The sequence below is a fragment of the Nelusetta ayraudi genome, unplaced genomic scaffold (assembly GCF_046127955.1).
Source record: "Nelusetta ayraudi isolate G7.1 ecotype Tasmania unplaced genomic scaffold, CSIRO-AGI_Nayr_v1 ptg000023l, whole genome shotgun sequence".
In the NCBI taxonomy this organism is placed as follows: Eukaryota; Metazoa; Chordata; class Actinopteri; order Tetraodontiformes; family Monacanthidae; genus Nelusetta; species Nelusetta ayraudi.
In genome coordinates, this window is record NW_027466073.1 from 1,871,866 (window position 1) to 1,887,391 (window position 15,526).

At 40.9% G+C, this 15,526-nt stretch overlaps 2 protein-coding genes, 2 long non-coding RNA genes and 1 other non-coding gene across 5 annotated transcripts in view; 1 reads left to right on the top strand and 4 right to left on the bottom strand.

The window, feature by feature from the left end:
- LOC142889657 (protein kinase C-binding protein NELL1-like) overlaps nt 1-9,755 on the top strand; it is a 97,002-nt gene extending 87,247 nt beyond the window's left edge. The window contains exons 12-14 of the mRNA XM_076028449.1: nt 3,871-4,119; nt 6,838-7,185; nt 9,324-9,755. Coding sequence (XP_075884564.1) covers nt 3,871-4,119; nt 6,838-6,888 — 300 coding nt within the window. The 3' untranslated portion in view covers nt 6,889-7,185; nt 9,324-9,755. The remainder of the gene's footprint in view (nt 1-3,870; nt 4,120-6,837; nt 7,186-9,323) is intronic.
- LOC142889659 (uncharacterized) overlaps nt 1-15,526 on the bottom strand; it is a 250,072-nt gene that overhangs the window by 139,330 nt on the left and 95,216 nt on the right. The gene's annotated exons all lie outside the window — the stretch shown is intronic.
- Nucleotides 10,748-11,686, bottom strand: LOC142889610 (uncharacterized). Its single transcript, XR_012926855.1, has 2 exons — nt 11,346-11,686; nt 10,748-10,915 (listed from the first exon to the last, which is right to left on the bottom strand). It is a non-coding gene; the product is annotated as an uncharacterized LOC142889610 (long non-coding RNA).
- Nucleotides 11,017-11,132, bottom strand: LOC142889788 (small nucleolar RNA SNORD67). The gene has a single exon (XR_012926968.1). It is a non-coding gene; the product is annotated as a small nucleolar RNA SNORD67 (small nucleolar RNA).
- lrp4 (low density lipoprotein receptor-related protein 4) overlaps nt 11,923-15,526 on the bottom strand; it is a 94,366-nt gene continuing 90,762 nt past the window's right edge. The window contains exon 38 of the mRNA XM_076028443.1: nt 11,923-15,003. Within this exon, the coding sequence (XP_075884558.1) occupies nt 14,713-15,003 (291 nt within the window). The 3' untranslated portion in view covers nt 11,923-14,712. The remainder of the gene's footprint in view (nt 15,004-15,526) is intronic.

The following is a 15,526-nucleotide window of genomic DNA, read 5'->3' on the forward strand; positions in this document are numbered from 1 at the left end:
TGTGTTTCTTTACGTTATTCAGAGGCTGAGGTGGACCGGTGGTGGTATCCCTTTTTGTCTTAGTTTGCTGTGTCGTCACCACCCAAGTCTGACTGCCCACTGGGATGCGAGCGTCACGGTTTGTTTGTGCTCCTGCTAGATGTAGATGGCCTCAGCCCTGAACAGCATCATCACCTTCCGTGAGTCCTTTTGTTTCTGTTGCCCCCCCGTGTGGTGTTGTCAGCCTGTCCTGCTTTTGTTTTGACAAGTCTCTTCCCCTTGTTTGAATCGTTGGCCCCTTTTATTTTGAAGATCCTTTCCGCTTTTTGAGTTTGAGAATTTGATTTGTCCATTTGTTTTGATATTCGTTTTTGTTGTTTAATTGTTCCCCCTTGTTAAGTTTTTTTTTTTTTTTTTTTAACAGTGCTTCCTCTCCCGTTTTTTGGTATTGATAGTTTACTTATAAATTTCTTTTTTTTGGGTTGAGTTGATTCCAATTAGGTGCACTTCCTTTAAATTACAATAAAGCCTTCTTGTCTTTGTAAACCACGTCTTGGCTCATTTGTAAACAAAACCTGTGTGCCTTCTGTTCTTTTTATTCCTCAAAAAACAACTTGAGGTGGTGTCGTCCCATATCTCTACTCCTTAACAATAACCCCCTTACATTCTGTAATTGCATCAACATTATCGCCCCCCCCCCCCACACACACACACACACACACACACACACGCACTGCTCCTTCGTGTTGCCACAATAAGGAAGGTGTAACTCCAGTTAGCACTAGTGATGGGCATTCCGGCTCTTTTTAGAGAACCGGCTCTTTTGGCTCGGCTCACTAAAAAGAGCCGGCTCTTTCGGCTCCCAAACGGCTCTTCAAATTTTTTTGGTGCCTAAAGTAATTTATTACCAACAGTAAAAAGATTATGCGTAATATGAATTACTAATGTAAAAAAAGAAACATGGACTATATCAAATGTTTAATATAAACACACCTTTATTTATACACTCTACAGAGTGATAGAAACTAAGATAGAAAGTGCAAAAACAAATGTTTTACTATTTACAAATGAACTTAAATAACTAACAATTTTAAACTTTTAGTTTTTTACTACTAAGCAGCATTCAGAAAACAGTTTTGTCCTTTAGTGAAGATTGACCTTGAGAAAAACCAAGTGCCTCAACTTTGAGGGGCTGATCCTGTTTCGAGAGAAAGAGAGACTGACTGTCGCCTATTAAATAAAAGCTGCTTCACAAAATACAAGTGTCTAGGCTTTTTTGAGTGGAGGTTCGACTTTTAGCGTTAGCTTTTAGCTCAACCAGTCGTGTTGTAGCATTCACACAGGCTGTGTGTAGCAGACAGCTGCTGTGTCACACAGCCAGTGTGGACGCTACGAGCCGGAGTGACACGGCGGTTGTCAGCAACACAAACTACAAATGTCCAGCGTCACGTATTACACAGTTTCAGTCTACAAAAGGATTTATTTCATACACGTGTGCAAACAAATGAGCTTGGGGTTGCTGTACCATACCATTAGAGGATGATATAATCGCATGTGATACCCATGCGTGGTTCGTTTGACGGAAAGTGATTTTCTGACTTTATTTCTAACCAAATAATATGCATGATTTCTTCAGGGGTAGACGGTGATGGAGACAAAGCAGAATGAAAAGGACTCCAAAAATTGAGACCTTTTTCTCAATAAAGAAAAAAAAAAAAAGCTTCAGATAACGGTGATCAAGATATCAGTCAGTCACTGCATCCTGAATCAGTCAAACTCAAAGTCGCACACCACCTCTGCATTGTTCTGGACTGTGGAATGGGCAATATTCATTTAATCTCATTCAATTCTGTTTTATTACTTTGTCTATTTTAATGCTCTTTATTGTTGCTGAATGGAAGTGTGGTTGTTGTTTTTATGAGCTAATGGATAGACAAGTGGCCTATAACATAAGACGTTTAAATGAACTGTCTTTAAAATCGATAACATTTGAATAAGTATTAAAAGTTTAGTCGATGTTTGGTAACTTGAATGTAACTCTCACAAAGGGATTTTTGATGTGTATGCACTTTGTACTTGTTATGAATTAAAAAAAAACATTCATGACTAAACTCAGTTGTTTGTTTCCATCTCTATAAGTTACATAGATACCTATGAAACACTTGTTTATCTTGCTGAAACTAATACTACTAGGTTACTAGTAGATACACCAGTATACTCTCCCGGAGCACAGATCAACCCACTCAAACAAACAAAAAGCATTTTACTCAGTGAGATAAGATTACTAAATGCTGGATACTACACTGTTTTGTGCATTATTTGGGTAAATAAAATAGTTCTATTATTCATACCTCAGCCTACCATTTATTATGACCTAAGACAGGGCATTTATAATAAATGTCATTCCGGTGTGCCACCCTTCCACAGTCTGTACCCCCCCCCCCCAAGAAAGAAATTCTAGAACCGCCCCTGATTACGCTGAACAAACCCCCAACATTTTAACATTTTCTTTTCTTTTTTGTTCCACTCTGACCGTTGTGGTCCTTGGTGCTTCGGTAGTCGATTGGCAGTCGCTCTGTATTTCTTATTTTATTTTTATTTTTTTATTTCCCTGAACCGAAAAACATCACTTCCGGGGCAGAGCGGGGGAGGGCGGAACCAGTCCGAGAGTGTGTCTGAGCTTGGCTATGAAAGGAAATCCGGAACGCATTCACATCAATGCGTTCCCAGTGTTTAAAAAAAAAAAAAAAAAACTCTGTGAACAGAGCGTTTAGAACCATGCCCAACAATTTGCAGGGCTCACGTCCAAACACATGAAACTCTTTATTTGACGATTTTGGATCGTTTGACGATAGAGTTCAACATTGTAACAGTATTTAGAGCTCAGAAAAGTGGAAAAGCATCATAGATGCCCTTTAAAAGATGGGAACAATACAATCTCAGCATGGCTCCAGAGTGAAAAGATTACAAGCAGGCCACACTTGTGCACCCCGACCATCACAAGTTCATAATATCAAGGATAATATAATTGTAACTCAATCCTTGTATTTAGTAAAACAATTCAAAAGATGTCTGGGTTTAAAGTATCTCTCCTCACCAACCTGTAATGCATACTCACCTTTTTCAACCATCTTTATTGGACAATGGCTTCAAAATTTGGTATGATAAGGGTATTCATAGCATTGAAAACCAATTTATCAAGATTATGTTTGCCAGCTTTGAACAGCTATACAAAAAATTTGGACTGACGAAAAACCATTTTTGGCGGTGCTTGCAAATTAGGGATTTTAATCATAAAAAATTACTTTATTTTATTATGACTATTATTATTATCGTTAGGGTTTTATTCTTTCTCTTTTCTCTACTATGCTGTTTGTAAAACAGAAAATATGGTTTCTGTATATGGTGTAATGGAAAAGTATTCTTGTGTTATTCTTTATCTTGGTTTATATTGTATGATCACTAGTAGCACGTGTAAACTGTTAGAATCCTAGGCTAACATATACGCATCGTATTTCACTTTGTTTTATGGCCTGCCACGGATGTGCTCATCCTCTCCCTGTACAGGATATGAGCTGTGAAATCGGTCAACTATCGTATAGTCGTTGGTTTGTCTCTCTCTGTTCTCCTCCCTGTTCTTTCCTTATCTCTTCCCCTCCCGGTCCACTGTATAAAAGACCTTCTTCCTCCTTCCCTCTTTGCACATGCACTCGCACTCCCATTTTTACTGTGTTTTGTGCCTCGGAGCTCCGATACCTTTTTTTATTGTTTGTTCATTAAATTACTTATAATCCCAGCATTCCTGCATCGGCATCTTCGCTCTTTTCCACAACAATTGCTATGGGAAAATTACAAATTAAGTGTGTGTGTGTGTGTGTCCCTCCCGGCCAGGAGGGGGTGCTACAGTGCCAGCCGCTGCTCTGTCCCGTCCTCACCTGCCAGTTCACAGTGCTGGCCGAGGGTGAGTGCTGCCTGCGCTGCGTGGACCAGCCATGCCTGACCCCAGACCCCAGCCTGATCTCTGATCCCAGCCTGACCTCCGACCTCCAGCAGACGTGCTTGGACGCCGGCGGCATGCGTCGCTTCAGCGAGGACACGTGGCACCTGGAGGGCTCCACCTGCACCACATGCAAGTGTCAGGTAGGTCATAGGTTGGAAAAGACCTTGGCTACATGTAGATGAATGTATATGTATCAGAGGTTGCGCTAGACTTCTTCAATCATTCAGTCATTTTGACCATTAAATACGTAAAAATTCCATCATGCGCCAATGACATCATTCACTTAATTTAAATATTAATTAGAAGGTAACGTTCCTTCAGCAATCATTGTGTTATACTTTTAAACACTCTTAATACCATCAAATGTTAACTAACACGCTCAAATTGTGAAATAGAAGTTATTCGGATGTTCTCAGTTTCCTTTAAGTGCAGTTCTACATCTGTCTGTCTATAATTGAATTTTTCTTTAAATCCGCAATCAAACGGATACATTTTTAAGCATCCACATATCCAATATGATGGTAACACAATTACAATATTCCACAGTTAATATTATATACAGTTATATCACTGGAGATAATGCCACCCAACGACATTACCCAGACTACCCCGTGAGTGAGAGAACAGGAAGTGGCACCCGCCCCACAATGCAACTGCTGGAATCAGACGACACGCCGTGCTGTTAGCACGCATCTCAGTCGGATTCACACCTGCACTGTACAGAGTGCACTGGAGGTTCAGTCTTTGTCAGACGGACAGTCTGGTCCACCATCAACAGGCCCAAAGAAAACGAAAACATCTGGCCTGGATAAAAACGTAGTATTATTACAGTTAACACTTTCAAAATAAGTCCCTTAAATGTACATAGTTAATACATTTGAAATGAAATCAAAATTGTATAACAATTTTAAACAAAAAATTGGACAGTTAAATAACAATAATGTGACGTTCACAATAGTCTAATCGCTAGCATTAGTAAAGATAAACAACATTGATAGCGCCCTTTAACTTAGCAACATGGCACTTACCAATTCCTTTTACTGTATATGAGTCAAACATTCACAAGTCGTTTGTTACGTTGATCGTACAAGTGGCATCTGCAGGTTGAAGGCACAGCGGCGGTCATAAACCGAGAGATTTAATAACTAAAATGAAACACACACTACCTGCATCTGCTCCTCAGCCCGGCGTCTACGCCATTGCTCATCTCCTCTCTGCCTCTCTCTCGCTCTTTCCCTGTTTGTTTGTGTGTTTAGACACCCAAAACCCCACTCACTGCCCGGTAGCCAGCCTGCTCTGTTGCTCTGTTTCATGCGTGTGTGTTGGTTTTCATCTCTCTCACACTCTGTTTAGATACTGACAAATATAACGTACACAAATATGACTGTATTTGTCAATCGTAGTATTTTATTTTGAAAATTGCTTTTATTTTGAAGACTTACCTGGTTTTCTTGTGTTTCTTTGAGGGACTTCCTGTCCAGCATGACATGGATTACTTGTGGCTCATGCACAAATTAGACCAGACGCCGAAACGATCGCAGCACGGCACGAGGCGGCTGTGGAAGTGTGTGCCTCTTCACGTTTGGTCTGAATGACGCCATCAGTTAGCAAAGGCGCTGAATGGAAGTGGGCGGCATTTTGCGGCACATTATGGATTGTATCTAACTAATCACAATTAATGCTTTAATCTGCTGATTAAAGAATTAATCAGTCGATTTATCAATCGACTGACAGCCCTAATATGTATATGTATATATATGTATATGTATATGTATATGTATATATATATATATATATATGTGTGTATATATATATATTATAGGGATGTCAGTTGATTGAAATTTTTAATTCGCATTATGGTGTCCTGACCTAACTCGTGATTAATCACAAATTAATTGCAAATTTTTGTACCCTGCTATATATGTAACTTTTATAAGATATTTATTGTGTTTCTTATACTCTAGGAAAAGAAATTGGAGAGGACAATAATAATTCCTTTGTGGAAATATTTGATTTTGATTTTCATTGGAACATTCCAAAATGATTACATACTTCTACTGTCCACTCATTCATTCATTCATTCATTCATTCATCTTCTATACCCGCTTATTCCCAAGCTCAGGGTCACGAGGGTCTGCTGGAGCCTCTCCCAGCTGTCTTAGGGCGAAGGCAGGGTGACACCCTGGACAAGTCGCCAGGTCATCGCAGGGCCACGTAGAGACAGACAACCATTCACACTCACATGCACACCTACAGACAATTTAGAATGTTCAATTGACCTCACATGCATGTTTTTGGAGTGTGGGAGGAAGCCGGAGAACCCGGAGAGAACCTACGCAGACACAGGGAGAACATGCAAACTCCACACAGAAAGGTCCCAGGTCCGGGCCCCGGAATCGAACCCACGACCTTCTTGCTGTGAGGCGGCAGTGCTAACCACTGTCTACTCTCCAAAGAAAAAGAAACAACCCTCAAATCTTGAGATATTGTCAAGCCATGATCGCGTTTGTCAATCGCGGTATTTTATTTTGAAAATTACTTTCTGTCCAGCTTGACGCGGATCGCTCGCGCACAAATTAGACACAAGGCCGAAACGATCACTGCATGGCTCGAGCCGGCCGCGGAGGCGCACACCGCTTCCAGTTTGGTGTTTACGACGCCATTGGTTAATCGCGTGTTAAAAAAATTAAATTAAACGCGTTAATTTCGACAGCCCTCATATATATATATATATATACATGTGTGTGTGTGTGTGTGTGTGTGTGAGTTCTGTAACTTGCAGACTCCAAAGTGTTGCTACTGGTCGAAGCAGCTCTAATGAGTCGATGATCTTTTCTATGATGTATCTCTCTCTCCAGAAGGGGAAGGTTTGCTGTTCGGTGGATCTCGACTGCCTGCAGAACAACTAGACCACCACCTCGGAAAAATGATTCCATTGGTGGCTTTTGATTTTTGACCCTCTGGAGCTTCCTTCCATCCTGTCTTTCTTCCTTCCTCTTCATCTGGCCAAGGACATTCCATCCACCCTCCACCACCTCCAGCTTAGTGTTAGTGCTGCCTAACATTAGGGTTCATGGTTGTTGGCACTGCCAGCTGATTTATTCACATCTTCTCATAGAACTTAAAGGTCCCTAAACCTTGTTTTTATTTTATTTATTTTGTTTTGTTTTAGTTTTTGGCCACCCAACTTCCAACATTTTCCAATTGTTTCAACTTGAAACTCCTGTCTGACTGTTTCTGCTGCACCCCTCATCCCTTCACAAATATGTATATATATATATATATATATATATATATATATATATATATATATATATATATATATATATATATATATATATATATACATATATATATATATATATATATATACATATATATATATATATATATATATATATATATATATATATATATATATATATATATATATATATATATATATATATATTAGGGCTGGGCAAGTTAACGCATTATTATCTCGTTAACTGATTTATTTATAAACGCCGACAATTATTTTATCGCGCATTAACGCATGTTGCTCACGGGCTGTAGGAGCCGTGACGTAGGGATGGGCGATATATCAGCGTTTGCGTTATATCGTCAAAGAAATTCACCGCGGTGAGAATATGTCATCTCGCGGTAATAACAATAAACTCCTGTTGATGACGTAATTACGAGCGCAAAACGCACTTGCTGCTGGCAGCCGGCAGCTCATGTGTCGCATAATAACAAGCACGGGGCCGATAGCGTAGCCACCGTGCTCGATCGTGGATTGTGTGCAAAATGAAAATAAACACCACGGAAACGATTTGCAAACATCCTGTTTTACTTTTTATTTATTTTCTTTTGGGTCGGCGGACCGGGATGTCGAGGCAGGAAACGCAAAAATGTTAGTGAACTTTTACTGGCACAACGCCGAGTCAATTTTAGCATGGACCTTTTCAGGGCTTTGTGTTCTAAAGTTACTCCAAGCAGAGGTTGAACTCCGTCGTTTATCCACACCGTCTTTTCAAGAGCGATCTTTCTTTCTGTTCTCTGGCGCTTGTTTTTAAAAAAGCGAGCTACTGCTTCTGCAAAAGGCGTGCTTCAGGCGTTCTTCTTCTTCTTCCGCCTTCAAGGAATAAACTTGCGGCGCAACACGAGGCCGGGCATAGGTACTACATCGTTTTCAGTCGTTTCCAGCCGTATGCGTTTAAACGGGATTTATTTTTGTTTCATTTATTTATTTATTTATTACGGCTTCGTGTAAACGCATTTTTTTTCGAGTGCAGTTTCAAATATATGCAGTTTAAAAAAAAAAAAAAAAAAAATCACACCACAACGCTATTTAATGACATTCACCTGTGCACCTCGGATGGCTTGGTGTGGTGGGGTGAGTGTTGGAGGTCATTGTGATAAAGAATAAAGTAAATAAAAAAGAACCTCGCAGCAAGACTGGATTTATTTTTGCATGCGCGTCAACAATTACTCCTTTGTTTAGGCCACCGCGGCTTATTTATTTATCGATCGCCAGTTACCCGCAATACATGCTTTTATTTTGTAAAAGTGTGTTGCTGGCTTCTGAAGAACCAGAAAAGAAAAGACTTCGTTCATATGGTAGAACATTAAAATAAAAGTGCACTGTACACTTCTTTTAAATTCATTATTGGATTTTTCGTATACATTGCGATTAATCGTGATTAATCAGGGAAATCATGTGATTAATTGCGATTAAAGTTTTTAATCATTGCCCAGCCTTAATATATATATAATACATAACATTTAATTTAACAAACATTCATTTTATGAACATATAATAAAAAAATTAATGCTAAATAATAATAGACAATTAAAAAATTACACCTCTTCCAGTATTTGAATAATTAGTTTCAAGGGGCAAAAGAAAAGATTAGTTGAACAAATCTCATGGTGTCAAGCTTTTATTATGGATGACGTTTTAGCGACGTAGCTGAGCAAACAACAGGGGAGGGGTTAACAGCGGGGAGCCTCCCAACAACAACAACAACAACATGATATAGAAATCAACATCCGCTTCATTTAGCAGTGTGATGGCTGGTTGTGTATTGATCTCATATCAAATACACACAGGTCTGATACCACGATGCCACAGCGATACTTTTCAAGGAAGGTGAATGTTTTGTTGCATAGCATCAAATTGCTGAATTTTGTGGATGATTTTGATGAATTTGGATTTGCGATTTTGATTTTAGGTAAACAGAAAATATTTGTCCACCTTTAGAGCACAGACCCCACCCATCACTCCTCCCCTCACCCTCCCAACCCCCTGACTGTTCCAAAAAGCAATATAGCAACTAGCAAGTTGCTTTATTGCTTCAAAAAGCAAGCAACTTTTTGTCTCTGTGTCTCCACTGCTTGAGAAATATTTGTTTAAAAACGTGGTGCTAGCTAGAGAGCTAGTGAACAGGCTGGCTTTCTAGCTTCACAGGTCATCAACTGGGAGAGGTGGATGAGAAGGCTGTTGTGGGTTCAACCTTAGCACTGCCTAATATTAACATTGGCCTGGCATTAGTGTTGTTTGGCTGTTATTGTTGCCTAGCATTAGTCTCGTCCTGGTGTTAGTGTCACTAGCATTAGTCTCATCCTGGTGTCAGCGTCACCTAGCGTTAGCTTCGCCCTGGCATTAGCGTGGTCTCGGCTCGCCCCAGTGTTGCTGTCTTCCTCCAAACCAAAAAGGAGCAAAGGTAGTTATGTGAACTGCGCCAACCGTTGACAGACAGAAAACCACAAATACGTAAAAGTGAAAACAAATAGTGACAATAAAGAAAAAAAAAACTTTCCACAGTGTTTTTTTTTTTTTCACTTATCAATTGTTGATACAAATTGTTGCTAGAAATGACATTGTTTGATACAAAACATCTTCTGACTTGTGGACCAACACTTTTATTTATTTGTATTTTTCTTTTTTAAGTAATAGCCGAAATGTTTTTATGTTTGCTGTTTATTTTTACACTGATATTCGCCGGCAGGGGGCAGCAGAGAGGAAACATTTCCACTTTTCTACTGTTTCTTTGGATTCTTTCTTCCTCTATTTCCTCTCAGTATCTCTGGCCCCACCTGCTGTCGGCTCACTGCATTTGGTCTCCTTTCATTGTTTTCCTTTAAAGAAGAAGAAAAGAACCACAAAGATGCAACAATGTGATACGTGAGCAACAAAATCAGGGCAAACTGGCAGAAATATTGTCAATATTATTATAAGTTTTTTTTTTTTTGTGGACAAACATTTAGCAGGAAGTTGGTCAAAGATGAACGTTTCCAGAAACAAAGTGTTAATTGTGAGTTTTTTTTACACCCTCTTCTGTATTTAACGTGAGGTAACGTTTGGATCTTCCACTCGTTTTGGAGGCGAGCCACACCTTGGCCGTTCCCACAGCCAATAGCTGAGCTGGACAGAGGGACTCAACACATCACGTGATCAAAATGTTTAAAGTGTCAAAGAAGAAACTGTGTTGCTGTTTTATAGTTGCTGTCAAACAAACACACACGATTCTGAGTCAATAAAGGTTTTAGTGGTTGAGTTTATTTGTATCTGTTGACTCTTTGCTCCATGACCTAGCCTGCTAGCTAACCTGATGTAGCCTGTTAGCTAAGTTGATCTAGGCCTGCTGCCGTTGTCCATCCACACTGAAGAGGCTTCAGAAACGGCAGTTTCTCCATTTGCACCTGGATTGTTTAATTTGTTATTTTTTTTAGGACTGTGAGCCTTTTGAACTCTGTAATATAATAATAAAAACCAGGAAACAAACATTTCGGTCAGAAACTTTATTGAGAGCAGCAGTAAGAACAATCAAGTCGACAACAATAAAATAACGAATCACCACTTGATCCACTGGCGGTGAGAGAAGCAAGGACGTCGAGACTTCAATACGTCGGAGCTTCACTTCCTTCCCTTGGCGACATCATCAGGTCCCGCTCCTAAACAACAGCAGCAACAGTGAGTGATAAACCTTCACGTAATCAGTTACCACCACCCCACCCACACGCAGCTTGGCGGCGATGCTTCAAGAAAGTCTCTGGTTGAGTCAGATGGCCCCTGTGCACGCGGTGTGTCGTCACAAAGTGATCGGGTCGAGAACTTCGTCGCACCGCGACTAAACCCTCGACTGGACCAGTGCAACTCATCACTCTCAACCACAAGAACACTCCAGAACCCCCAAAACAATCTAACAATTGTTAGCTCCTTGGTTCGCTAGCCGACTTCGCATGATTGTTAGCGAGTGTGAAACAATATCCAGCTTCAAAGCAACAACACCGCCGGGTTTTGTGTAGGAAGCCCGCCCGGATGTTACTGATTATGGCTGAAAATCAAATACATATATTATAAATGTATGTCTCGATTACTTACAATTGTGTTTATTCCCCTTCAGGCGGCCACGAGGCAGGAGCGGCAGAAAAGACTGCTGCTGCTTCCTATTCTTCTTCTCCTTCTGCTTTCTCTTCTTCGGCGGATGCAAAAGATGTTGGTGCACTACCGCCACCTTGTGGTCCAGCATTCTCCGCTTTCGCTAACAGCCTAATAACGTCACGTCGTCATGGAGGGGTAAAAATATAATTAAAAATATATCCTAAAATAATATCAGGCAAAATAAACGCCTACATAAACTTGTCTAATCAGTTGAGGATCTAATGAATTTTTAAAGACTCAAATCACGGTGAAAAGCACAGATCTCGTCTGAGCAGCTGACAAATTAATCTTTGATTCTATTAATTCATTAATTCATGAACTAAAATATTTTTTCCCAATTTGGCATCAATAAAGTTCATCTATTCGACAGATGGAAAACTCTTCTTCAACACCATCCGGCGCTCTTGTTTTCCTCTGGTTACTATGAAACAACTGCTCGGTCATGTGACCATCCTTTTTTTTTTTCTTAATAAAGACTAAATAAGACGGAGACGACGACGAAGATGGATGAAGATGCTGAAGTTTCCTTGACTTTGTAAACCTGCGGAGCCGATGGTAAGTGACAAGGGGCACTGGAGTCGGGAGTTTCGTCCAATGAAAATCATTTTATATTAAAGAAGATATTAAAGGGGTCATTCACTGTATCACAACACAAGCTGTTAGTACTGCCATGGGAAAATACATATTCACTCTTTTCTCCTCATATTTACACATCAAGTAACAACCTAAACCCCCCGCCCCCCCCCCCCCAAAAAAAAATCATAAATATCTTTTTTGTTAACTTTACAACAGCTACAACGCAACCAGTATTTATTATATTTAATAAGATAAAAGAGCCTCTATTAAATAACTGGCAACTCCCCATCATGTACAAGGCCTGAAACACAGTGGTTAGAATATACAGGAACAAATGAAATCAAATGAGATCCAATGAAACAGAAACAAAGATCATTTCCAGTGAGTAAAAATGAACAGAATGTAAAAACGTCATCAGTTCCTTTTATACAAAATAACAAAAAACTGTACAACTTGAAAACTTCCAACAGAAACTGTTTTTGCTTATGAACCTTAGCCCTGGCGATATACTGTATGTGTGTGTGTGTGTGTGTGTGTGTGTGTGTGTGTTCCAGTCTTGGCCTCCCTGCAGTGGAGCCTCCGTCTAGCTGCCAAGACCCTCCTGACTCTCTTTCTTTCTTTCATTGGCCTCAGTGCTTCGTCTAGCAGCCAATCAGCACGAGGCTGAGGTTGTAGCAGATACTTCAAAAAACATAACAAACAAAAAACAGAAGAGGAAACAAAGAGATAAAAAAAACAGCTTTTCTTTCAACATCCTTTGTCTTGTAAAGTCTTTCCTCGTACCACGTTGATGATGTTGTTACTGTTTGTATTCGATGGAAGACCGAAACAAAAGAACCCAGTGTTCTAGATACACACACATATACACACACACATATATGTGTATGTGTATGTGTATATATATATACATACATATATGTAATCTAGTATTGTAGAGTCACTTTGAACATTTTGTCAGTGAGATATTTTCAGACTGTGAGGATTCAGTTCAGTACACAGATACATGGACAACAGACACAAACAAACCTCTTGTTCTCATCAACCTCCAAAACTATCTGTACCGAGTCCGTCCATTCACCAGAAGGCACCAGCGAGTCGGAAAGAATCATCATTACTATTATGAATTGTGATCCCCGCGTCTTAATAAATCATCTTATTTTGAATGAGGTTCAGTTTTGAAAGACGTTAAAACCTCGACACCTTGGTTCTGGTTCTAGCAGCCTTGAAATTATTAGTTTTAAATAAATAAATAAAAGAGGAGTTGAACTGCAGCTGAAGACCATCTGGTCCCAGAGGCTCCTGATGCCCCTGAAGGCAGCGCAGCTTTGAAGAGCACAGCGTGGGAGAGTTTAGCGGGACTGACGGCTGCATAATGAGGCGCAAGAATTTGGAAAGCCAAAAAATAAAATAAAAAATAAAAACGTTTTTGGGCGGAACAACGTTTTTAACAACATCCTGGATGTTGCAATTCCATGAAAAAGCAGAGTCAGGGTGTAAAAATAAAGATTAAAAAACACATAAAATCTCCCACAATTTGATCTTTCTTTTTTCTTCTCCACTTGGTGAGAAATGATCTTAAATCTGACACACTGGACCTTTCACAAACCACCAAATCAATAAATGTGGGCAAATTAAATATCAGCTCCGAGAGAAACTAGAATCTAGAGTTAGCTTCATGTTTAGATTCAGGCTAAGTGCTAATCGTGGGTCAATAGGAGAAAACATTAACGTTGATTGAATTGGAATTGAATCGTTTGCAAGGAGAAAACGTGGGCGCTGCATCTCCAGCTCCACCACTATGCTTTTATCCAACAACCAAAGTTCCAAAATTGTTTTTTATTAAATTGCAGAGTTGCTCACTTTTCACTGTATTGTAAAAAAAAAAAAAAAAAAAAACATAACACAAATATGATATGAAATGTGACTTCTTTTTTTTTTTTTAACCGATGATTTCTGTGGAACCAAAACCAAACAAGACAAGACAAGACATGAAATACACAAAAAAAACATTTGAGAAAAATAAATATGCAGCGAAGGAAGAATAAAAACAACTTGTTTGGCACTTGGGCTCCCACTACTCGGCCAGAGGTTGAACAAAGCTTAATTTAAAACAACAGTTTTCTAGTAAGAACAGACTCGGTGGAGCCACCTGGTGGAGAGGGGGGAAGGGTTCATATATACTGAAGTGTAACTGACGTAAAAGTCCTGTCCTTTGGCACTGCTGCTGCCTAGTGGGAGGTGGTGTGTGTGTGTGTGTGTGTGTGGAGGGGGGGTGTGGGGGGCTCCAGCTAAAACCCCGCCCACAAACACAGTTGGCAATTTTTTTTTTCATAAATAGAGTTCATCAGAAGCAGTTAAGAGGTTATAAAAATCAGAAATAACAGCTAGAAGAAAAAAGAAAGAAAAGAAAAGAAACGAGGCACCGGAGGGTCAACAAGGGTTCCGTCCCTCTACCCACTATCCTCCTGTTTCCCAGCGTGCCATACCTGTGGACTGTGTGTGTTTGGGTGTGTGTGTGTGTGTGTGTGTGTGTGTGTGTGTGTGTGTAAGTAGGACGGAGCGGCCCCAGAGTTCCGAAAAAAAAAGGTCATATTTGTGGGCGGGGCTTATTTTTAGTCCAACCATGCCAAAGGTCGAGGGTTGTTTGTACCTATTTTGTCTGCGCGTGTGGGAGAGGGCGGGGCCAGGTGAGCTCAGAGGGGCGGGGCTTGGTGAGGGGGCAGGACTTCCGTCACACCCGGCTCTCATTGGAAGGCCAGTCAGAGTGGTGGTGGTGGGTGTGGCTCTGCGGGGGGGTGAGGGGAGGGGCCGGCGGGGGCGGGGCCAGTGAGGAGCACTCTGACTCCGCCCCCTCCTCCTCCTGCAGCAGCAGCTGCTCTGTCTCCCCATCGGCCCCGCCCACCACCAGGGGACGGGGCAACCTGACCTGCCGGAGGTCGTCCCAGTAGAGGTCGTCGGCTGACAGCAGGCACACACCCTCCACCAGGGGGAGCTTCTCCCTATAACCACCATCCACCACCACCTGGGGGAGACAGAGAGAGAGGAGGAGTCAGTGAGAGGAGTCAGTGGGAGGGGGAGGAGTTAGTGGAGGATCAGTGAGAGGAGGAAGAGTCAGGGGGAGGAGCTAGGACCAACGTTCTCCATTTCCATTAATCATGTCGCCAAGAATGTTGTCAATTCTAAGGCCTGCTCGAGCTGGTCTCCCGCTGCTTAACACTTAGTTGGTACGATAAACTCTGCTTTTGCCTTGGAGAAGCAGCTGACTTCTCTCTTGATTTTTGAGCATCCTCTTACTGTTTGAACCAAGACTCTCAGACAAGGTACATAGCATAAGTTTATATGCAGTCAGATAGGAAGAAGTAGTGACCACTACTACATCCACTCTACAACTCGGTCTCAGCTCCACCCAACAGGATCTTCATAGTCTTCCCTTCACACTAAAAACCCAATGCATTATTTTGACCGGAAGCAAACAGGGACTCCACCACGGCCCTGAAGATTCTCTGAGCCGATGGTTCTGAACTTTGCGCCCTGCTAGAAGAACT